General features: G+C 40.5%; 1 protein-coding gene across 1 annotated transcript in view; it reads right to left on the reverse strand.

The window, feature by feature from the left end:
• The window catches only part of cacna1eb (calcium channel, voltage-dependent, R type, alpha 1E subunit b), a 54219-nt gene extending 30766 nt beyond the window's left edge, over positions 1-23453 (reverse strand). Inside the window, exons 1-8 of the mRNA XM_080861848.1 lie at positions 22941-23453; positions 7084-7187; positions 5723-5881; positions 2722-2912; positions 2441-2544; positions 2244-2359; positions 1181-1234; positions 9-89 (exon numbers count right to left, since the gene is read on the reverse strand). Coding sequence (XP_080717974.1) covers positions 9-89; positions 1181-1234; positions 2244-2359; positions 2441-2544; positions 2722-2912; positions 5723-5881; positions 7084-7162 — 784 coding nt within the window. The 5' untranslated portion in view covers positions 7163-7187; positions 22941-23453. The remainder of the gene's footprint in view (positions 1-8; positions 90-1180; positions 1235-2243; positions 2360-2440; positions 2545-2721; positions 2913-5722; positions 5882-7083; positions 7188-22940) is intronic.
• Between the last annotated feature and the right edge of the window lie 2116 nt (positions 23454-25569).

Here is a 25569-nt window from a genome sequence, read left to right on the forward strand (position 1 = left end):
TCACTCACTGGCGGTAGACATGTCTGTATACTTCTCATCCCCCGGTGCTCCTCGCCGCGCACCCGTCTTCTTACTTGATCTCTTCAGCACTAAAGATGTTTCACACAAGTTCAACTTTACCAAAACCTCAACTTTGCTAACTTTACGTCAGAAATGAAAATGAAAACAACGGGTGAAATGGTGACTTCTGCTGTCACACTAAAGGTCCACATAAATAACATAACAGCAACAGCTGTGCCTGTAATACAACTCATTAAAATCAGGCACTTCCCGTTTTTTAACCCATTAAATTGATATAACATTAATATAAGCTTAGTTGCAATGGTAACCTCCAGGTTATCAATAAAATATTGAGTCATGTTTAAGGTCTGAGTAGTCATTATAGGTCAGGAGATATATGTATGAGATATCCATGGTAGAAGTGTGAGATCGATACAAATATCGATAGTATCAATACCGACGCTGGTTTTGGTATTGGATCGATACTGATACTTTGTTTCCATCCTCTAACTTCAGTAAACAGCCCACTGAATTGTGTTAAATAAACTATTTTGTTTTGGAAATGAAAAAATATATCAAAAAAAATGTTTGAACCTTTTTGTGCTGACTGTCAGGTCTATTTTATTTATAGCCCATAGCACATTTAAACAACAGAGGCTGATCCAAAGTGCTTTAGAGGCAGCCACATTTCCATTACAGGTCTCCAAAACAAGTAAACAAAATGTTTCAAAATACATAAAAAGCTGAAAAGTGGTTTATTATATTAACTAATTATTGTGAAAAAATAAAGATCACACTGATTTAGTGGTCATTAAATGTGTTAACAATATGAAAATTGGTGATGATTCATCATAATAATATTAACACACGGCTCTCCCGTTTCTAAGTTAAAAGCATCGGAATTGGTATCGGCAGCACTGGCCCTGTATTTACTTGGTATCGGAGCAATACCAAAATTTGCAGTATCAAACACAACAAATACACGGTGTATTTTGAAGCGCTTTAATTCCACAGCCGTTCACCTATACCTGTCGAAACAGGTGCTGTTAGAGGGGATTCATAAGTTTCATGGGGTTGCCGGTAGGTAGCAGCGGCAAATATAACCTTTCAGAATCTGATGATTCTTTTTGATCCACTCTGTATATGTAGATAATTCTAAGGGCAAAGTATGTGAACTTACCATCTAACGGTGATCTCCCTGAACTTTTATTCTCCTCTGCAAGCATCACCTCCTCTGTAATACAATAAAACTGAAGGTTACATGCAGAAATATTTGTTTTTAATCAAGCCACAGCTAAAAACCCACATTTCAGAGTCATAGCGCCCATTGTAACCGAGGCCAAACTGATGCAAACACTGCACCGAGAGGCCGGTGTGACCTTCTTAAAGACAGAGCTCCTTTTCTCGCTCACAATCTCGCAATATCTCGCTCTCTTTTCTCCCTCTCTTCCCACACTCTCCCACACCCGTGCACACATGACTGCACATGCACAGCGACTCTCTTTCTTTCTCTCTCTCTCTCACACACACACACACACACACGCACATGCAAACACACAGAAGCGCGTGTATATAAGCACACACACAAATTTAAGTCAATGAGTCAGTATCACCTTTTTCTCACCCTCTGCTTGCGTGGGAGCCTAGCAGTGTAGATTGCCATTACAGCACTGTGCGTTTGTTGCAACTCAACTCAGCTACTCTGCTGCGGATCCAAAAGTCTGAAGGTGTCTGCAGCAAACCAGTCTCTCTTCAAAAATGTAATGAAATCACTGTGTTGCTTTTAACAGGGCGATTACATTTTAATTAAAAGAAGAGACTCAGTGTATCGGCACATAAAGGGGAAACGGTAGCCTGGCTCACTCTGTTTAACAGCTATGCGAAGCAAAACTGTGGTGGAGGTACGTGCTGGAATATTTCTGAACAGTGAATCCTGGCTAACACTTTGTTTCAACCTTACATTGCCAAAAGCATTCACTCACCAGTCCAGCTGTGAAATGTTCTCACTACTAAATATTCCACAGTGAACTGTTAGTGGTATTATAACAATGTGGAAACAATTGGTTATAGAAATTCTCCCACGACCAGAAAAAAAGAAAAAAAATTGATGGATTAATTGATTCAGCATTTTTCTTCAGTTCATCAGCCGCTGCATTTCTCATCAAAACATCCAGGATTAAGTCACTGAAGCCTCTCCACACTCACTGTAATAAAAGATGTAAAGTTGTTCTGCTGCCCAGTACCTGCCCTGTCTATCCAGGCTCGGTAGCCATTCAGTTCTCTTTCCACCTGCTGCTGGCGACGCAGTTTCATAAAGGCCCTCCGGTTCTCCACCCTCTCTCTCTCCTTCGCAAATTCTCTGAAAAAATAAAACATATGAAAGCAGCTGTCTTCACTCATAATACGGACAGAAATGTTCACATAAATGAGGCACACTTACCCAGACAGGACTCCCAGAACTAGATTCAAAACAAAGAACGAGCCAATAATGATGAGAGGAATGAAGTACATCCAGTTCCACGTTATACCCAAGGCATCGTTGGTCTGAAATCCATAATTTTTATGTTATTAAACACTCAGCATCATTGCAGTGCTCAAGCCTTCAAGGGGGTGAGGGATCACACTGACGATGTAGAGGTCTCAAAAACTCGTGTATCAAATATGAAACACTAGGCATTAAGGGTTTAAGGGTTCACTTTCAGGCTGAATGCTTCTGCTCACGTTATAGAGGACAGCCGTCCATCCCTCCATGGTGATACACTGGAAGACGGTGAGAACAGCAAACAGGATGTTGTCGAACTGTGTGATGCCGTCATTGGGCCCGATCCAGGTATCGTTGCAGTCGTACTTCTCAGGACACTTCCTCACACCGCACGCAAATGCCAGCTCTGACGAGTCGACAGTCTCATTGTCTACAAGCACGAAACATAAATGTCACGGCGCCCATTTATTGAAGCACAAACATAATGACCCCAGATATTCATCTACTGCCGCTTTCTTGATTGTGGTCCTTACGGATCCCGCCCCCCAGGTCTGGTAACTGAAAGTCTGCATTAAAGTGCAGAAGACAATGTGCAAGTTCTACCACAAAATACAGATGTGGAGGTACGGACCAGTGCCAGCATCCAAACTGGATCCACATTTCCACGGCAACAAAATCAAGCAGCAGTGCTAAAAAAAATAATAAAGACAGCTTTCACGACTCACATCCTGGCTATGAGAGAGGATATTCACAGATGATTGGCAGATGCAGGGCATACAAAATCTGTCTTCGATTTTTATATCATACCCCAACTTCAACTATATAACACTGTAACATCTGGATCTGGTGGGTCTGAGGTACTAGGTTAGTAGTGTGTGGAGGTTATCAAAGTAGTTAAAGAAGATTTGGGGAAGTAATGTTTTTCTTTCTTGTGTTTCTTTATTTCTTTCGCTGCACTCAAATGGAAGGTGAAGCTGGCAGATGGTTATCTTATTTCAGCATAAACCCTGGAAACAGTCCAGTCTGGCACTTTGAAAAGCATTACAAGAATCAACCTAACAACACCAACACAGCTGATAACATGTTACTGTATAGCTCGCTTGTTTTAATCAATTTTTTGTCCTTTTTTTTTTTACACTTTTTGTACAGAGTGAAGAGTCGGGTTAGTGTTTCCAGTGTGTTTGCTATTCTACGCTCTACGACCTTTTAATATCTGTGGTGAAACAATCACTGACCTGTACATTATACACTGCCATCCTCCACTGGAAATACATTTTTGTTTTCTGCTGTCTCACCTTAGTCCTTGACCCTCACTAACACTCTGTTCATCTGCCGATGGAGTAAAAATCTCTTTGCTTAGTTTAAATCTCGCTTTAAGAGACACAAGCAGGATTTAGTGAAGCCTTATGATTCATATTTTTATGCGTTGTTATTATAAAGTTGCTATGGAAGAAGGTTTAAATAAATTTAAGAAACTTTTTTGTTTGTTTGAAAACATCTCTTTAGGCTTTAAATTTTGTGGGAACAATGGAGCAATTTATTTCTCCTGCTCTGAACGCCGTGACAGCTATAATATTAAAATTTTATACCTCGATCCATCCCTGAGCTGTGTTGGACAGTAAATGCTATGGTGCGGTGGTGTGATTACAGAGTAGTTGTTGAGTAATTAAGCAGTAGCTAAATCAGCCAGCAACAACTCTAATAATACCTCTGAGCCTGCTGCTACTGTAATCTATGAAGGCCTCAGTTGCTCAAACAAAGATGTTCACACCCTCTGTTAGAGAACAATGAGTAAATCACACTTTGAGCTTACCTGGCGAATCAGTCACAGTAAGTTACAAGGCATCCAAAACAAACCCTGAAAATATGCCTCTAAATTCAGCGGCGATACAATGGCGGCACGTGAGCCCTCAAATTGATAATAAAATACAATCAAAGGCGTCATTTACCTGTAATCAGTATAAAGTACATGTAGACTGATCATGATTTTAGGATTCTAAATCATGGTGTTTACAGCGATGTTTAAAATGGCGACAACATTTTTCTCCCTTGAAACTTGTGGATGTCTTTGGATTTCATGTTGTCAGCACTCAAAGCTATAACAACTGCAAGGACATCGCCACCACAGTGAAAAAGCATTTTAATCTGTGGGTTTGTGTGTGTGTTTGTATAAAATGCTTACACTGTGAGCTTTTTCCTGTTTCTACCTTTTCACCAGTGTTCTGTGCAGCACTGTGCAAAAGTCTTGAGCCCTACTGATCATTTCTTTTCTTTTTTTTTTTAAAAGAAAAACTGGAAAAAGGTGCAGGGGTTTTACCGACACATGCAAACATATGTAGAAATACAGTCTATATAAAAAGAAAGTTTGTACAATTCCAAGGAGCTTTGGTATGATCACCTTTATTCTTCAGCCCACAGTGAATTCTCTTAGGCAAGCTCAGGCATTTCTTAGTCTTGTCTTCAGGAATAGTTCTCCAGACCTCTTGAAGGACATTCAAAGCTCTTCTGTGACTGCTGGCTGCCTTTAGTCCTGTTCTCTTTGGAGATAATCCCCACACTGCTTCAGCAATGTTGCAGTCTGAGCTCTCGGGAGGCCAATCCATGACTGATGCTGTTCCATTCTGTGTTTTTCTATCCAGGTATGATTTTGCTGTTTTGCTGAAACGCAGCTCCAAACCATGGCAGAGCCTCCACTGTGTTTTACAGATGGCTGTAGATACTCACTGTTGAACTCCTTTGTACATGATGGTGATGATTTGAACCAAAGGTTTCAAATTCTGTCTAAGACCATTTCTGATGAGGCTTCAGTGAGCAGTAGATGAATCTCTCTGGTCCTGTGTCAGGTCTATAGACAGTTGTTTTTTCTTTCACACCTGATACTTCTTCATTTGTCCTCCACTTGTCCAGTTTAGATATGCCAAGTATTCACCTAATAGCTCTTTGGGAAAATTTCAATCTGTTGTTATGCCTTAATCATTCATAGGTCAATTTTCACAAGTGGCTTAACAAACCAATAAATATTCCTCTGGTCAGGAAATGGTCATGCACAAGGACTGGACTGCAAATGGATGAAAAAGCAGAAAATGTCCAAAGAAAAACTTTGGAAGAGCTTCAGAAAGCCTGGAGAACTGTCGCTCCACTTTAAGAAATTACAAGAATGTTGGGCTCCTTGGAAGTAAAATATAAAGTAATGAGGAGTGGTTCAAGACTTCTGCACAGTACTGTATGCTCTCATCTTACCAAGAATGTCGTCTGATGGCAGGCAGGTGTGGTGAAGCTTCCCGCTGTAGAACTCCAGACCAATGATGGCGAACATGAGGATGGCAAAGAACAAGAGGAGACCAATCTGGAGCAGGGGGATCATGGCCTTCATGATGGACTTCAGCACAATCTGGAGGCCTGGAGGTTTTATACAGAAACAGATACTGTCTTTAAGAATAACACAAAAGACAATGTAACAATCAAAGTTCCCAAGTACATGGTTAGCTACATTGTTTTGTGAAAACAGTCAAGGACTTTTGCCTTTTCTATTATTTCTGCTAATGAAGATAATTTTGAATAGCAATAGTTACTGTATTTGCATTACCATCAGTTTAAATTTGCAGCAGGTAGAAATAATATTTGGCTTCACACAGAATTCAAACCCTGCTTTCTCAGTTTCAGGTCCTTCATATTTTCAATGCAACATCCCAGCTTAATTTTTATGTGGGCGTTTGTTTTTTTTTACACTACTTTATAGTACTCGGTCACCACTTCATGCATAATGGACCTTCCATGTGTATGGACATGTGCAGGTATATATGTATGTATACATATGTATATTTAGTGTGTACATATGTGTGTGTACATGTCTATAAATAGGAATAGTAGTGGTACAATAGCTGTATCAAGCTATATAGTTTATGTCTTCCATATTTCCAACCATATCCATAATCACATACTGTGTATGCTACCATTGTATATAGTGTATTATCTTACTTTTTTTCATTGATTGTACTTATTTGTATTTTTGTATTTCTGATATCTGTACTTCAGCTGAGGTGACGCAAAAATTTCCCCATTGTGGGATCAATAAAGTCTTATCTTATCTTACTCGATTGATCTGGTGTGAAAAGACCAGTGATTGGCCTGTCAAGGCTGGATTTTCCACAGCCTGGAAACAAAGCTCAGGGAGGTGCACAACTCCGGATTACTTGGCTCCTTGCTGAGGACAGCATCGAGTAATGTCATTAATGGAAAAACTCTTAATACACAAGAGTTTCTACGGCGTATATACAATTAAAATTACTCTGTGTCTTCTGTGTCTTGTGAAGTGCTTACATGTGGCAGATAGGAAACAGTGGACCAGGAACTAGTGCGTACTATGAGGTAAATTGACCAACGGGTTCAACTTCCTGGAGGAAAAGTCCAACAACAAGGCAAACTAAAAAAATCCATGTAATGCCTACATGTTAATACTCACGTGACATCCTGACAGTTTTTGTACATACAAGTCCAGATTATGAAACTCTTCCTAATGAACACATTCTGAAACTGCAGCTTTTGCATTTGTGTGTTTGACCTTGAAGTGCTTTTTAGTTTGAGGTCAGTAGTTGACTCACTGGGAATGCCGGAGACGAGTTTGAGAGGTCTCAGCACCCGAACAGCCCTCAGGGTCCGAAGGTCGACCGGGATGTTCATGTGGGCACCGGCAGTGGCCAGGATCCTGGTGGAGGCACGCATTATAGAGATTCAAAGACATTTTTGATGGTAGGGACGCTACACTGGAAAGACATTGTGACATTTTTTCAAGGATTAATAGCTATCATTATTTTTGGTGGCCTAAAAAAGGAGAGAGACATTTGGGTTAAATTACAGACTATACAACAGGGACATATAAAAAACATCCATTAGCAGCTAAATCTGGTACAAAACTTCTTTCCTTTCTTGAGATTAATGTTATTTTCCTGTGACGTCTGAAAAATGAAGCGCAAAAATAGATAAAAAGGCACAAACGGATGCATCTGAAGGACTCATTCGAAATATTAAATATGATCTGCTGTCATCCCCACAGCTGTAAGGCCTGTGAGTGGTACAGCATTTCCATTCGGTGTAGCACACTTGCATGGCGAGAGACAAAGAATGCACAGCCACATACACCTGGCAGGCATCTCTACTCACATCTGCCCACGCACACATTGATGTCCCTCCACCTACACACAAACACTGAAAAACAGCATCGGGAGCAGGCGACAGGCAAGCTCTCTCCAGAAAAATCACATCTGCATGTTTCTTACCGGAACGGCAAAAGCAGAATAATTTGTTATTTTTAATTATAATAGTAGCAATCGCACAGCTAAAGCTACAAAACCGCACCGATAATAGCGGCATAAAAATTCATTTCCACGTCAATTAAACCGTTAATGCTCTTACTGACAAGCGGGTCAGCATCTTCTGCTAATTTGCTCGCTAATATTTTAACAGACTTGTGAAAAACATCTTAATTATTTTTCCCTGATTTGTCCACCTCTCTCTCTTTGTTTCCACACACACAGAAGACACAAATATACAAACTTACAAAATCTTTGGACAATGCTGAGGAGTGTGGGGGAGGGTGTGTGTGTGTGTGCGTGTGTGTGTGTAAGCAGGGGGTAGAAAGCACATGGCAGAAACTCAAGTGTAAACCCACGCAGAATCTCTCCTGAAAGCAGTGGGAGGGAGAGAGGCCAAGTGAGTGAGTGAATGAGTGAGGCCATGTGCACACTAATGTGGATGAATCTGGAAAAAAACGCTTTATAAGTGCTGAAAGCTCACCGTCTATAACACCACGTTCAGAACCTTTCTAACTGTCCGCACTGAAGGCTGTGCACAACGATGGATGCTGTTCCCATCCATCTGCAAACTAAAACATATTCAAAGAATTTACAGCGCAGTGAAAAATAATTTGCCACCTTCATGATTTGAGTTGTTTTTTCTTTGGGGTTTTTTCTCTCTTTTTTGCATATTTGTGACACAGATGTTTCAGATCATCAAAGAACATTTTGTAAATATTGCAAATACAAAAGGCAGTTTTTAAATGATGACTTAATTTATTGGGGGAAACAAAGCTGTGCGGAAAAGGTAATCATGAATCAACTGTGGTTAACCACATTGCCTGGAGTTCAGTTTCACTAGCTACACTGATGCCTGATTACTGCCAAATCCGCTGAATCAAGAAATCACCAAAAAGAACCTGTCTGACAATATGAAGTAGGTTTAAAGATCTCAAAATCATGCCACAGTCTAAATAAACAACTGAGAAGTAAAATCATTGATATCTATCCATCTATGAGGGTTACAGAGGCTTTGGGACTTCATGAACCACAGTGAGAGCCTTTAACCACAAATGGAGAAAGCTTAGAACAGTGGTTAGCCCTCCCAGCAGTGACCAAAATTACTCCAAGAGTAATCAACAACTCATTCAGGAGGTCACAAAAGAATCCTGAACATAATCAAACAACAGCATCAAAGTAACTGTCAGTTAAGGTCACAGTTCATGATTCAACAATAAGAAAAAGACTGGGCAAAAATGTCACTTCAAAGGAGAAAACCACTGCTGACCAAGAAGAACACAAAGCCTTGCCAAAAAACAAAAACAACTTTGGGGGAAATATTTTGTGGACTGCTGAAGCAACAGTTGAACTTTATGGAAGCTTTAAGTCTCGTTAAATCCTGTGTGAAGCTAGCACGGCATCACACCAGCAGTCAAACATGAAGGTCGCTGTGTGATTTTCTGGGGCTGCTTTGTTGGACCATGAATTCTGCGCTTTACCAGAAAATCCTGAAGGAGGATGTCCGGCCATCAGTCATGAAGCTCCGAGTCAACATCCAGACCTAAATCCAACTGAGATGCTTTGGCATGAGCTTAAACAAGTTCATGCTCAAACCCTCCAATTATCAACAATGAAGTAAAACAATTCTGCAAAAAAGAGTGGGCCAAAATTTCTTCACAGCAATGTCAAACACTCATTACCACTTATCACAAACACTGGATAGTTCTGGCTGCCAAGGGTGGCACAACCAGTTATTAGGTTTAGGGAGAAGTTACTTTGGATAGCTTTGTTTCCATTATGAAATCATCATTTAGAAACTGCATGTTGTATTTACTTGGGCTATCATTGTCTAAAACTAAAATTGTTTGTCGATCTGAAACATGAAAGTCACAAATCTGCAAAAAAAACAAACACCAAACATAAACAAAACCACTCAGGAAGAGGATTTTTTGTAGATGCACCTGTGGCATCAATTTTAAACTCCATCATTCTTGAGTTATTCATATTATTTGCGACCACAAACTTTCCCCTCCCACCCTGCGGGGTGACGACAATACCCCCATCAGCCTTTAACGGCCAAGGGTTATAAAAACTAAGATTCTTCTTTGAGCAGGAAGTCGCCAACTGGTTGCATAGTTTTATATTTGTTTTAAATTGAATGTGCTCATATTTGAAACAATGGGTTTATTTTTACAGCAAAAGTATATATTTACAAAATTATATAATACTATTGAACAGATGTTAAGTAACAGGTGCATAAAAGCCAAAATGTAAAATCTCCACGTGGATGCAGCAGCTCAGAATGATAAAGAGGGAAAAAAATAAGAAATTTAGAAACCATTTTGTCATGTTATAGGCAAGATAGATCACTAAGTATAAAGAAAAAGCAAAACTGGTGGGAAAAAAATTTTATACTATTGGCCTGTTTCTTGGAGAGTGAGCTGATGTGCTTTTATGCAATTAAGGAATCAGAATTCTGGGTGGTGCAGCGCTTTAGACTGTGCGCTCAGAGCAAGCAGGTCCTGGGTTCAAATCCACTGGCTGTGTGGACTTTGCATGTCCTCTCAGCGTCATGCATGTTGACATGACTGTCAGAGTCTTAGATCTGTGATGTATCCACAGTGTATCCCACCTTACCCTATAATAGCTGGAACCAGAATTCCTTCAAATTATGGAAATGATCTGGAGGCTGGAGCAAGCTTATTTTGTTAAAGGTGTAAAAATGCTGTTGAGATCGACACGCACACTCATAACATCCAAGTTCCCCCTTTAAAAACAACAAGAAACAGAGGAGAGTTTTGGTCAGCCTCTCTGGACATTAACTACAAATATGAATATACTATATATTATTATAACAGCAGCAATATGACAGTTTTGTCACCAAGTTGCTACAACGTTAATGAATTTGAAAGCCACTGAAATATAATTCTCCAAGCTGATGCAACTGAAACATTAAGTGTTGACGTAAGTCAGCCTACAAAAGCCCACAGAACTAGTTTGCCTCAAGGTTTTCTGCCAGGCTCTATATTATCTGTTTAAAGAGGAAAACTCTGTTTTGCTAACAGAAACCAAGCACTCGGAGCTTAAATTTAACCAAACTGCAGGTAAAAATTGAAACTATGATATTTAGAAAGCCCTGGAGGCAAACCGCTCCCACTACCCATCTAAAATTTATAATGCAATTTTATAGCACATTCTGTTTTAAATGCATAATGAGGTTTTCAACTGACTGACAAAAAGAAGCTCACAATATATATTTATAGCTAAATATTAACAAAACTAACAATAAAAAACTACATTTCCTTCGAAATTTTTAGCATTTTTACAAGATAAGACTTTATTGATCCCACGGTAGGGAAATTTGTGCGTTACCACAGCTCAGGTACAGATAGCAGAAGATTAAAAAGAGTATACCAGAATATAAAGTCAAAAAATACAAAATAAATAAGATAATACAATATATACAATGATAGCTGAGGTTCTCAGTACACAAACAAAGATGGTAAACATGATACCTGCTTATCATCAGCACTGTGGCACTATCACTGTGGTCGTGCCATCACAAGGACATTAACAGATCCACTAAGACAATTTAAAATGACTGAACTAATCTGGACAAAACACTCTGAATACGTTTAACTTGGGAGAAAATAAACAGAAATTGCAGTTCGAATTCCTGTGTGTCATCTAAACGGCAAACAGAAGAAATGGACTGAAATAGCATTGGTGGCTTGGCACTTGTGTGATCATTAGAGGCTATATAGCACATAATTACAGGTGTGTCACACTACTGCATACACTAAAGTGTATAGAAGCCTGACATCGTGTAATGCTTTCTAAATTGTCTGAAGCATTATTGAGACTTGTAGAAACAACGCAGAGGCAGCAGAGGTGGGATTTTAAATTCAATTAAACTAAATACCAAAAACAACAACTAATAGATACAAAAAGCATCTATTTCCTTTCCATTAACGTGTGGCGCTAACGAGGATACTAAACAATCGCTATTACAGGGCGTAGTTATTAGTGTTAATTGGATTTTATAGCGAGCATGTTCATACTAAGCAAGTGAGTGTGTCAGACAAAGAGATGACACAGCGAGAGACACTGAGACGGAGCGGGAGAACAGAAGTGGGAGTCTGTGGAAATAGCCTTCAAACCAAACAGAGTGAACAAAGGCAGGCAGGGGTGCAGAACCTTCAAGGCTGCGTTTCGAGCACAGCGATTCAGGCTCTCTCGAAATTAAAGCAAATATTCAATCTGCTGTGGTAGCTCGTGAATCATCCCTGCACATTCATAGGGGGTCATTTTCGTATGTTTGGTTTAGAAAATATTTGTTAGAAGTAGAATTTCCCAAAACAATCATAACTCATGCAACCCACCACTGTTTAGTATGCAGCTTTCAGTGTCATGGCTTTAAATACACCTTTCTAACTGTTTGTTAACACAAGTAACTAATCAGCCAATCACATAGCAGAAAATGAATGAATGTAGGTATGTAGATGTGGTCAAGAAAACCACGAACTGAGCATCAGAATGGAGAAAAGGTGATTTTAGAGACTCTGAACTTGGCATGTGTTGGGTCTAAACTCAGACCCCACTGTATCCAGGACTTATTCCCATGAAAGAAAAACAAGGCAACGGTGTTCGATCGATTTCTTGCGCAAGGGAGGCCTCGTCTGTGTCCAGCACGACAAAGAACCCCAAATGGTGGCCTCCTCTCGCTGCCTTTTATTGACAAACTTCAAACAATAGTTTACAAAACACCTCCCCCTGCAACCCCGTTTGGTTACATAGACAAGGACTGTATGTAAATGTATACACTGGGTGTGTGTGTGTTATGTGAGAGAGAGTGTGTGTGTGTGTGTGTGTGTGTGTGTGTGTGTGTGTGTGTGTGTGTGTGTGTGTGTGTGTGTGTGAGAGACCTCCTGCTGACCAAAGGGCCGTAAACCCAGGAAGCTTACATCAAAAGAAACAGATCTTTCAGATAGGATGTATCTACAATAAAACCTCCCCCAGCACAGAGTGGCTGGAGAGGTGGTCAGGATCAAAGAGATGGCTTTGATCCTACTGCTTAAACTAAGACTATACAAATTTAAGAAACACAATGGCAACATTCAACAATTAGACTTAACAGCATGGTTGGTACCAGACAAGCTGGTCTGACTGTTTAAGAAACTGATCATCTGCAGGGATTTTCCCACATGGCCGTCTCTGGGATTTACAGACAATGATGAGACAAAGAAAAATCCAGTGAGCAGCAGTTCTCTAGGCAAATGTCTTGTTGTTGCTAGACATCAGAGGAGAATGGCCAGACTGCTTTTAGCTGATAGCGACACAACAATGACCCAAATAATCACTTATGACAACCAAGGTAAGCAGAAGACCATCTCTGAATGCAGCAGAAGACCACACTGAGTGCCACTCTTGCCACCTAAGAACAGAAAACTGAGGCTGCAGTTTATACCAGCTCACCAACATTGGGCAGCAGAAGATCAGAAATACACTGCCTGGTCTGCAGAGTCTTGATTTCTGCTGTGCCATTCGTATGGTGGGGTCAGGGCTATCCTGCTTTGAATCAAAGGTTGCTGATGGTGTAATGGTGTGGAGGATAATTTCTTGGCACACTTTGGGCCCCTTAGAACTAACTGAGCATCGTTCAACCACCACAGCTGACCTGTGTATTGTTGCTGACCACTTCCATTCCTTTATGACCACAGGGTACCCATCGTCTAATGGTCACATGTCATGTCACAAAGCTCAGATAATCTTAGACTGGCTTCTTCAACATGCCAGTTAGTTCACTGTACTCAAATAACCCCCACAGTAGCCAGATCTCAATCCAACAGATAACATTTGGGTTGTGGTGGAACAGGAGATTCATATTATAGAGGTGCGGCCAACAAATCTGCAGCAGCTGTGAATACTGAGGAATATCCAAGGAATGTTTTCACCGCCTTGATGAATCTGTGGCACGAAGTTGTACTGAAGGAGGTCCATCCCAGTACTAGAAGGATGTACCTAATGAAATGTCTTGAGGGTGCATACAATTGGTTTTTTATCTTTGGATCAACTCAAAATTCTTTTTAAAAGAACCCCAAAAAAACTACATCTTTGCAACTCTGTCAGGAGCCGGTCGTGTCCGGTTCCTGACAAAGATAAAGGAGACATAGCAAAGATCAACCCCAACTCTAACTTTTACAATAAAAAAAACAGGCTTTAAATCACCTTTTAGTATTCTTCTTTTTAATAAATAATGATAATTTCTTAAAGTTTCCATTTTTTTTTTTTGAGTGTCCTTGGTAGGGCTGCACGATTAATCGTTAGAAAATCGCGATCTCGATTCATACTTATGTGCGATCTCATTTCCAAATGACAACGATTTAAAAAAAAAAGAAAAAAAAAAAAAAGACGACGATTGTACCGCATTTTGATCCGGGACGTACTCTGCATGAAAACAAGCGCTCACTCTTCCTGCTCAACAAATGACAAGGGCGGAGCCTTATACCACGTGATACAGAAGCTGTGCCGTGTGATGCTAAAATTAGCAGGGAAAAAACAACGGAGAGCACGTCAGGGATGACGAGAAAGTGACAGGAGAAAATCCGTCCCGGTCAACCACCCAAACATCAATAACGGGAACCTTATACAGCGCTTCCCTATACACGTCGAACTCCCGCAGGCACAAAGAAATTACGGAGGCTATCACTTATCATCTGACCAAAGATATGGCTCCCATCAACACTGTGCAAAACGAGGGATTTAGGAAAATGATCAACACCCTAGACAAACGCTACACAGTGCCGTCCCGCAACTATTTTTCTATTGTTGCACTACCTGCTCTATACACGCAGCGTCGAGCAACGGTGGAGACGGAATTTCAAGCAGTACAACATGTTGCAGCAACCACAAAACGTGAGACATTTGTTGTTTTTATGTTTATTTATTGTTTTTATGTTCAGTCTCAACTGTTACGAAGTTGATGTGCAGTTAATAAGTGCAATAAATATTTATACTGGAAAAGAAAATCGTGAGAGAATCGTGATCTCAATTCTAAGCCAAAAAATCGTGATTCTCATTTTATGCAAAATCGTGCAGCCCTAGTCCTTGGTTGAATTGTTTCAAACATCAATAATTTGCCCTGTTTATACAGCAGAAAATTCCCATCTGAATTAATGAAATGGAAAAATATCATCAATGTAGCAAAGCTATCAGTGATGTAATAAGATAATAAAAGAGGTGGAATAGCTGCACACATGCACTCTAAAGACCTGACTCTGTGACAGTATAAAAAGCGGGCTTGTGTTCACACCGAGAGGCTAATCTCTTCCTCAGAGGCTCTTTAAGTGAAGCATGGTTGCACAGTATTGTACCACACTGGCTCTGGAGAGGCTGAATTCATTACATGCACAGAATGCAGCCTCTCCCACACACCTCCACCTACACGAAGAACACCACCAAAAACTACAGTAATCAGCAGCATCACGTTGCTTACCAGTTCGGCACAGCTCCGCAGATGGCAATGTGCAGCTGAATCAACATTAACATAATGCATCAGCAAATTAATGGCTTTGAATTAAATCTGGGGAAACATAAACTATGTGTCTAATGGCAGCGTTAATACTCTTCTGCTGAAATGGGATGATTACATAAAGTGTACTCATAATTAGTCATAGAATAAATGGTTGAGTATATGTTTTCCCAATGAAAACCCACCTGGGACCGTAAGCTATTGTTTATTTGATTCAATTATCAGTGAAATTAGAGGCTGAGACCACTGCAGCAGCTCTTTTACACCGCGTGATGCTGTCAGGGATCTTGGACGCTCATAATTCCTGAATTATTTCTTGGAGCCAATGACAGCAAGCGCCCGATTTGAAATTTACCCCAAAGTTTCGAAGGTAGACTTCACCAAACCTTTAACACAGACACACACACAACCGACATTACCAAGCAAGCAAATCGGCACCAGATCTCCAGGACTAGACTGTCATTGGTACGTCTACTACTTGTAAGTTTACCCCCTAATCCCTCAGCTACTGTTCGATACTGTACTTGAAAAGCTACCATCAGATTTGGTCAGAAGGATAACAGACGATAAGTCTCCTTTTCCTCGTCACCAGCCCAGAGTGAGATTTGACAAAACGTCACCAAATGTTAACAATCATGTTTCTGCCTAATCAAATCTGTGCTTTAGAGAGTGGATATCACCCTTATAACAGTGAGTGAATAAACCGAAGCCGCTCGAAAAAACCTCTCAAACACAACTCTAGAGAACAACAAATGCCCCATCTAGTCATTGTAGCACCAGGAGGCCCCTTCAGTGAATGAGCCACGATTTGAAACTTTTGCAAAAATGCACCGATTGCCTTTTTTAAACATTAAGATAGTAAAAACAGTATACTCTCTGTCAGCTCTAAGATTTTAGATAATATGATGTAATAAAACTATCCCTGAATAATGTAAATAGAACCTGAGGTGAAGAACAACATGTGAACAACATAGTGTGTGAAAAGTACCCCCCCATGATTCAGTAGTTTGTAGAACCACATTCTGCTTGAAGTGTGACTTTATAGGTCTCCCACATGGCTGTGGAGGCATTTTGCTTCAGCTCATTGAGGTTTGTAGCTATTTGTTCATGTGCAGCTCTGTTAAAGTTGCACCACTGCGTTTCACTCAGATTGAGGTCTGGGCTGGCTCCTTCAGCTGTTCTGTTGTAGATTTGCTGCTGTGTTTGGGATCATTGTCCTGTTGTGTGATCTTATTTGGTCAAGCTTTAGCCGTCAGACACATCTGACTTTAGAATACTTTGTATACAGAAGAGTTCATGGTCGACTCAGTGAAGATGCCCAGACCCTGTGACTGCAAAACAACCCCAAATCATCATCACTCCCCACCGTGCCTCGCAGTTGCTATGAGGTGTTTGTGATGATGTGCTATGTTTGGTTTTCATAAATATGATGAAGTACATTATGGTCACACATCTCTATTTTACCAGGACAGTACTGCTGTATCATTATGAAATGTTCTTCAAAACCTCATTAATTTGATGTTAGATGTGTGAATTTTATTCCAGTACTTCTCGTAATGTCACTTTGCAATGAGCATCCTTTGGTGTAAATTTCTAGAAACAGCTCACACCAGCCTAACCCATTTTAACCCTTACCTCCAGATTATTATTTCACCTTTGTGGCCCTTTCCTGTAAATCAAATAATAAATAAATCAAATAATAGCAAATGGGTTTTTGAGCTTCTTATAAAATCTAAATCTTTTAGCTCCACGCATCACTGCGCTCACTGTGCTTGATGAGAGTTGAGCAGCGATAGTGTGCAGAAAATGGTTGATGGGGGAGAGACGCTAAATGTATGTATGACTTGTCTCACTCCCGTGTGTCTGTCTCTGTGCCAGATGGCATAATGAATCACTCCCAACTCCCACCCAGCTGTATTATTCATCCTGTCTAAAGAGCAACAATTTTAGCAAAGTGTCACACTCGCAGAGGTATGAGTGCAGGCACAGCTGGGATCAATATCATTATGACTGACGAGGGAGTTGTCAGAACTAATCTACCAACAGGAGGGCAACAGGTTCACTGGCAACAATTTGTACCTGTGACCTCAGAAATAGAGTAATAAGCACACACATGCACACACACACACACACACACACACACACACACACGCCTAACTCATCTGAGAGTCATTTCACTGCTAATCAAAGCATCGCGTCCACCTGTGCCAATCTGTTTGCTGCAGGATATAATTGACCATTTTAGGAATCCCAGTGATTTAAATTGGATTGTGGGTAAGTTATTCTAGCTGTTGTCCTTTTTTTGCTACACACTCTTTGCTCAGATTAGGGATTTTAATTGAGCTCAGTGTCCCAGCAGATTTGCTTCTAGCAATGCATTAATATGAAATGAAATGAATGCCGCCAGCGCTGGCCCAGTGGCCTCGATTATATTCCCAGTGGGCCTCTATGACACATGTGTGTTTTCTTTTAAGTCTGACTTACTTGTGCTGTGGCACCAGAGCCAGAGCGTCGGAGTGTGTGCGAGTGAGGGGGGCGGCATATGTACCATCAGAAAATGTGTCAGATAGGTGGCAGGAAACCAGGTCGTCCGTTACCAATTCCAGCCACAACTGGATTTGGTAACACAGAAGATCTGTTAGCTGCACAAAGTACACTGACAACTTTGAACACACTGTAAGTGACATGATTTGAAAGCTTAACATCAATCAGGAAGTTCTCAAAAACTACCCAAAATGCCACATTCTTAAAAGTAACTCGACATGTCCAATCAGTGATTGCACAGGTGAGATCATACAGAAACTCTTAACCAGACATCACTCCTCAGTCTGTTGTTGTTGCTCTTTAACAGTGTCGGGGGAGGAATGCAGATCCTCTTTAAAACTCAGCTAAATTTGCTAAACGCATCACAAGGAAACGTCTCGTTCTGCACAAGAACCCCTGTGACTGGTTTCTGATTATTTTATTGCACGTGCTGGTCGAGGTTGAGCTGGCATTTTCCAACCCAGCAGTCGGTGGCATCACACAATACGGCTTCACGGTTATAAGCCCATTAATGGGAGAACAACAAGCAGAAAAAAACCCCCAAAACAACAAAGTTCTGTGAATTGCAGTCTAGTGGAGTAGAAGAATGAGTGCTAATAAATAGCATAAAATGAAAGTGAAATACAACTATCTTCAAAATTGTACAGTACTTAAGTAAATGAGAACTCCACGGACTCAGCATTGTGCTTCTATAATTTAGTCTGACTCACTTTACCCACAATGCTGCTGAGAGCCCGCAGTTCAGCCGGAGATTCTGGTGTGTTGTGCCAACCGTGCCTAACGTCAGTCAAAAGTCTGGCAACATCGCTTCTTGTCATTCCACTCCCTCTGATTTTATTTTATTTTTCAAACATTCAACAGGTTATGCAGCTCATTCTGGAGAGACAAGTTTTTCCCACGTATACGTTAGTTCTCTCTAAGGGGGAAACCAGAGACCATGCAACACCAGGGACTTGTAGCGATGACTAGCAATAAAATTGCTCGTCCTCAACTTTGAACTGACACCATTTAACCAGTAGATACAGAGGATATTTCTGGTTAACACATAATGAGAAGGGAAAGACACAAGAAGTTTACCTACACAATCACAGCCAGGACTGTTTGCTACTGTCCATCTGACAGATACAAAGCAACAGGCGAAACACTAATCCCTGCAAACTACACTTTAGAACACTATGAAATAAATCCTTTAACCCCGACAATATCCTTTGTATGGTCACATTCATGCAGTGCTCAGACCTGGTATGAAACAACAGTACAGTGAAGCTCAGTGAATTACAAAAACTGGCAAAAACCTTCCCTACATACATGTAATGTCACTTTTTGTTTTGAAATCATCTATTACACATAATATATATAATTTGTAATGATTTCAGTGTCATAGAAATAATTCCAATGAGCATTATAGATACTGATAATCCTGGTACCCCAGGCAGTTTCTATAGTAGGTTTCATCCAGATTGATTAATTATGGTAAATGGCCTGTATTTGTATAGCGCTTTTCTAGTCCCTAAGGACCCCAAAGCGCTTTACACAACCAGTCATCCACCCATTCACACACACAATCACACACTCTGGTGTGTTATAGTTATATAATTATCACTGTATAAAATAAAAGTAGGTTCTGGAAATACTTTTTACATATTTCATACTTTACAGTAAAAGGGGACTCTATCAGCTCCATATTTTTATTCTTGGATTCTATTAAAGTTGCTTTGTGTGATTGACTGGGTGATGGGTAGTCCCTGTGTTCATCCACTGTCAGAAAACTGTCTGTTTAAACCAACTTTCTTCTGAGTGGTTGCCCCACACAAACAGAAGGTTTGAACAGCAGGTTGGGGTTCACAGTCAAAACTGTGTACATGAGATGACCATATTAGAAATATCTCCTCTCAGTGACATCATACAGAGCCAAGATTAGAAAAAAAAACTTACTGAACAAGATATTTAAAGCACTCTGAAGTCATAGGGATTTCTTAACTACAATACTTGAAACTTTGGCCATGTTTATATGAACATCCACGGCTTTAACAGTATATCTTTGACAGAAAATAAGGAAAAGTACAACAGGTTAAAGATGAATCACCAATTGTTTTTCAGAGCTCTCTGTGTTTAAGACATCTTTTCAGATTTAAACAATAATTCTGTGATATTAGGTACAGAACAGGCTGACTATAGTTGGGTTTGGTAGTGATAACCTCTCTGAACAGTACACAAACTCCACTGGAGCTTCAAGTGATAACCTACAAAATAAAATAAAATGCAGCTGTGGTCACCCTTTTCTGCTGCAACGATAACTGGTAAATACTGAAGAGACGTGTGAAGAGACAACAGAGACGTGAATTGTGCTGCTGGTATGGTTTCTGTAGCTGTTTGAAGGTTCTGAATTTGTGAAACCTGCTTGGCAGCTACATAATTACATCCTTTTTAGACTTCGTCCAAGCATGTTTAGCTCAGTGCTATAAGTTAGTGCTTTAAGGTTTAAGTTCTAGACTATCCTGCATGCCTGTGATGTCCTATAACAGATAATCCCTGGTTCTGCCATACTCCACTAACAGAAAAATATGTTTTTAGCTCCTGAGTCAGATAGCGCTTTGTTTCTTTTAGCCAGACAGTCTCTTAATGAAAAAGTTAAAGCATACAGGGAGTGCAGAATTATTAGGCAAGTTGTATTTTTGAGGAATAATGTTATTCTTGAACAACAACCATGTTCTCAATGAACCCAAAAAACTCATTAATATCAAAGCTGAATGTTTTTGGAAGTAGTTTTTAGTTTGTTTTTAGTTTTAGCTATTTTAGGGGGATATCTGTGTGTGCAGGTGACTATTACTGTGCATAATTATTAGGCAACTTAACAAAAAACAAATATATACCCATTTCAATTATTTATTTTTACCAGTGAAACCAATATAACATCTCCACATTCACAAATATACATTTCTGACATTCAAAAACAAAACAAAAACAAATCAGCGACCAATATAGCCACCTTTCTTTGCAAGGACACTCAAAAGCCTGCCATCCATGGATTCTGTCAGTGTTTTGATCTGTTCACCATCAACATTGCGTGCAGCAGCAACCACAGCCTCCCAGACACTGTTCAGAGAGGTGTACTGTTTTCCCTCCTTGTAAATCTCACATTTGATGATGGACCACAGGTTCTCGATGGGGTTCAGATCAGGTGAACAAGGTGGCCATGTCATTAGTTTTTCTTCTTTTATACCCTGTCTTGCCAGCCACGCTGTGGAGTACTTGGACGCGTGTGATGGAGCATTGTCCTGCATGAAAATCATGTTTTTCTTGAAGGATGCAGACGTCTTCCTGTACCACTGCTTGAATAAGGCCCTCTCTGCCCATTACCAATCCAGCCACGGGCCCATCCATCTGGCCCATCAAGACTCGCTCTCATTTCATCAGTCCATAAAACCTTAGAAAAACCAGTCTTGAGATATTTCTTGGCCCAGTCTTGACGTTTCAGCTTGTGTGTCTTGTTCAGTGGTGGTCGTCTTTCAGCCTTTCTTACCTTGGCCATGTCTCTGAGTATTGCACACCTTGTGCTTTTGTGCACTCCAGTGATGTTGCAGCTCTGAAATATGGCCAAACTGGTGGCAAGTGGCATCTTGGCAGCTGCACGCTTGACTTTTCTCAGTTCATGGGCAGTTATTTTGCACCTTGGTTTTTCCACACGCTTCTTGCGACCCTGTTGACTATTTTGAATGAAACGCTTGATTGTTCGATGATCACGCTTCAGAAGCTTTGCAATTTTGAGACTGCTGCATCCCTCTGCAAGATATCTCACTATTTTTGACTTTTCTGAGCCTGTCAAGTCCTTCTTTTGACCCATTTTGCCAAAGGAAAGGACGTTGCCTAATAATTATGCACACCTGATATAGGGTGTTGATGTCATTAGACCACACCCCTTCTCATTACAGAGATGCACATCACCTAATATGCTTAATTGGTAGTAGGCTTTCGAGCCTATACAGCTTGGAGTAAGACAACATGCATGAAGAGGATGATGTGGACAAAATACTCATTTGCCCAATAATTCTGCACTCCCTGTATAATTTGTTGCAAACTCTTACAGATGCCTAACGAGAGAATTTGAAAGCAATCAGTACCGCTCAGGATGAATTATTTAAACCGATTGAACGCTTTGACCTTGCAAATTCTGTGAAACTCAGTCAGCAACACAGCTGTTGAGCATTTATGCCGGCCTTAACTGGTCTGTAAACGTGATGCTGATGTCCCTTTTATGTAAGAGGCAGAGAGAGAGAAATAAGAAACACAGAGGAAAAAAAATATGTGGGTGTCAGATTGAAATGAGATGTCAACATGCCAACAGCAATCTTCCCTGAATGTAAAATAATGTACACTTAACCATAAACAGCATACCAGCAATAACAATGGGCAACTCCCGCATGATTAATTCACTAAAGCCAGTTTTATAGGGAACAAATTAAGACTCTTGGTGTTTTTCTACAGTCTGTCTTCTTTTTATCTTCCTTTTTCTACCGCTTGTTTTCTGTCTCCTTTCTTCTCCATCCATCCACTCCTTCTCTGCTTTTGCATAACATCTCCGGCGCTACATTCACATTTAATTCACAGAGGTCCTGGGGGCGAACCAAAGCAGGTTTTAGACACAACTGCCAATCCACTTATCCACCCACCTATTCCTGACTGCAGAGCCTGACTGTGCAGTGGAAACACACACTTTTCTTTGTGTTATGTTTTCCTGCGGATCTATGGAGTATAAAGATGTACGTGCTTAGGAAAAACAAATATATCAACAACAATCGAAGACCAGCCCAGCGGTCGACCATTCCTTACTGTATGTCACCCAGGCTTGCAGCACGGTGGGATTTAAAGCCTTTCAGCTTAAGGTATTAATAAATGTTGACATAAACAGAAACAACTACATGAAAGCGCCAACATAACTCGACAATAGGTGTCTGAAATCAATCTTCTGCTTCAGCAGCCAGCGCCTGTAAGTAAAAATTAACTCTGTCACTAAAAGCTGTGATTTGTGATTAAAACCTAGTCAAACGCACACATAGAAACACACACAGAAAAAATTAGAAAATTTCCCAACCTGGTAGCGCCAAGCAAAATTTTAAAATGTAAAGTTATAGGTGGAAGAAGGGGATGGGGTGGCTATATGCTATAAATACTATATTAGCATTGGTAAGCATTTAGCTAGTGAACTAGCTAAACTAACCATCATCAGGCACATAACCACAACTTCCATCCATCCATTCGCTTCCGCTTATCCTTTTCAGGGTCGCGGGGGGCGCTGGAGCCTATCCCAGTTGTCATAGGGCGAGAGGCGGGGTACATCCTGGACAGGTCGCCAGTCTGTCGCAGGGCTAACACACAGGGACAGACAACCATTCGCACTCACTTTCATTCACACCTAGTGACAATTTGGATTATTCAATTAACCTATCCCCACAAGCTGCATGTCTTTGGACGGTGGGAGGAAGCCGGAGTACCCAGAGGGAACCCACGCAAACACGGGGAGAACATGCAAACTCCACACAGAAAGACCCCGGCCTGATGGTGGAATTGAACTCAGGACCTTCTTGCTGTGCGGCAACAGTGCTAACCACCGTGCCACCGCGCTGCCCCATAACCACAACTTCTGATCTTAAATCACTGTCAGTTAGCTAAACACAATACATGTTAATTGCAAACATGGCATTAGAGTACTTACTAAGGCATCGACTCCTGCACATTAAACCTAATTCCCGCTACAAGTCAGAGCTTTTGCTGCTCAGCGCTATTGCTAATGGCAAGGTAATATAATACCTTCTAAAGCTAGTGGAACAGGTAGTTAGCATGTACAGTATGTACAGTTAGGACTGTTAGACAATGTGAACGATAACAAAAGAATATTTTAGTCTCTGTTTAGATAACTCCTAGCTTAGCCTAGTAAGGAAAAGGGCTTTAGCTGGTGTAAATAACACATTTGTCAATATGCAATTGTAGATTGAAATGGCATTTATGTTGTGGTTTTTATTCTTAACAGGTGTCCACACAGGCAGTGGCGACCATAGACGATTCAGTTGCATTAAGCGACTTCAATCAACGATGGCTAAAGTAACAGCTGGCGATGTGGAAAGAGCAGCTCCCAAAGTTAGATTTTAAAGGTAAGCAAAAGAACCAATTAATTAATGATTAGTTTACAGTACAGTGGTAGTGTCCATTCGGGGAGGTATTTATTGTTCAACTACTAGTTCTCCAAAATCATAACTGCAAATTGTTCGACATGGAAGATGCTATGCGACAGTCAGAAGCTGATCTGCTGACAAGTGGTCCAGAGCAGGAAGGGAAAAACAAAGTACATACAGTGGCTGCACTTTTCATTTCTTTGAACACCTGGTATCCATTTAGCTCTTTGTTTGTTGTAACTTCTCCGCAGCTGCCTGATGTATCAACAATAACACAAGGAAAAGTAGCACACAGACAGATTGTACCACATATTTTTGACTTTGACCCCTGACAAAAGACGCTCACTGTGGTTAGACAGGCAAGTCCGAAGCTGCCCACAGGCTGCTAACGGACTAACAACATGCTACCCCCAGTGAACTATAATTTTTCCCACTGGATGTACCTGTGTGCCAATTTTTGTTGCTCACCTCCTGATCAAGTAGGAGGAGTTGGTTTATTATAGTAAGATTATAATCCTGATATCGAGAGGTCCTGAAATGTCCATATGTAACTAGGTGCTGGAGAAACACTCAAACTAGATCAATGAAATCACTTACTGGCAACTTCATTAATGTTATTATTTACATGAGTCCTTCATGGCAGACTTGAAAAATGATTGGTAAGTATCCAGACAGACAAACAGGAGAAGAAAAAAGACTGCAGGAAGCTTGAAAATGGAGTATGAATCCAAAGACTAAAGGGAAGTCCACCCCAAAAAAGATCTCCATAAAATGTTCTTATGCTGTGTTTTAATCGATCGAGCCGGTGTGCTGTAAACTTTGTGGTTTTATTTTCAATAGACTGATCAAATCAAGAAGTCTAAAGTAGTCATATCAGGCACCCCTGTTTCCAGATGTTAAAGCCATGTTACTTTATCTATTTTATAATGTTATGCGACTTACTCTTAATAGCACCAAATCACAACAACAGTCACCTCAAGGTGCTTTCTATTGTCAGACCCAACAATAATACAGAGAAAAACTCAACAATCAGACGACCTCCTACGAGCAAGCACTTGGCGACAGTGGGAAGGAAAAACTCCCTTTTAACAGGCAGATCTTAACTCACACTGACTTTCACTTCTTCAACTTCGATCGCATAAAACTTTCCAGTTAATCTTAAAAGAAATAGCAAAGAAATAGCCAAAAATCTCTGTTTTTTTCGTAGAAAGTAAAAGATAGAAGCCTTGTATATAAAAAAACTACCTTATCGTTAACCCCAAGTGGAATTAAATCAGGACAGGTGCAAACTAAACACGACAGTGCTGAAACAACTCCATCTGCAGTCTTTACGCCAATCAGCTGCAAGATTCAAAGCACTAACAGGTGAATAACACCGATCATTCAGCTATGAAGTGAAGGTTTTTTGGGGACGTCATCACAACCTTGCACATATTACCAAAACTGCACCAAGACAGCTCTTACAGCTCTCAGCACCTCCAAGCAGGACAGTGTTCCCCAGCATGGAAAACCTACTCAAGAAACCTGTTCTGACTCTATGAACATGACGAG

This window comes from Rhamphochromis sp. 'chilingali' (assembly GCF_963969265.1).
Source record: "Rhamphochromis sp. 'chilingali' genome assembly, chromosome: 16".
Taxonomy (NCBI): Eukaryota; Metazoa; Chordata; class Actinopteri; order Cichliformes; family Cichlidae; genus Rhamphochromis; species Rhamphochromis sp. 'chilingali'.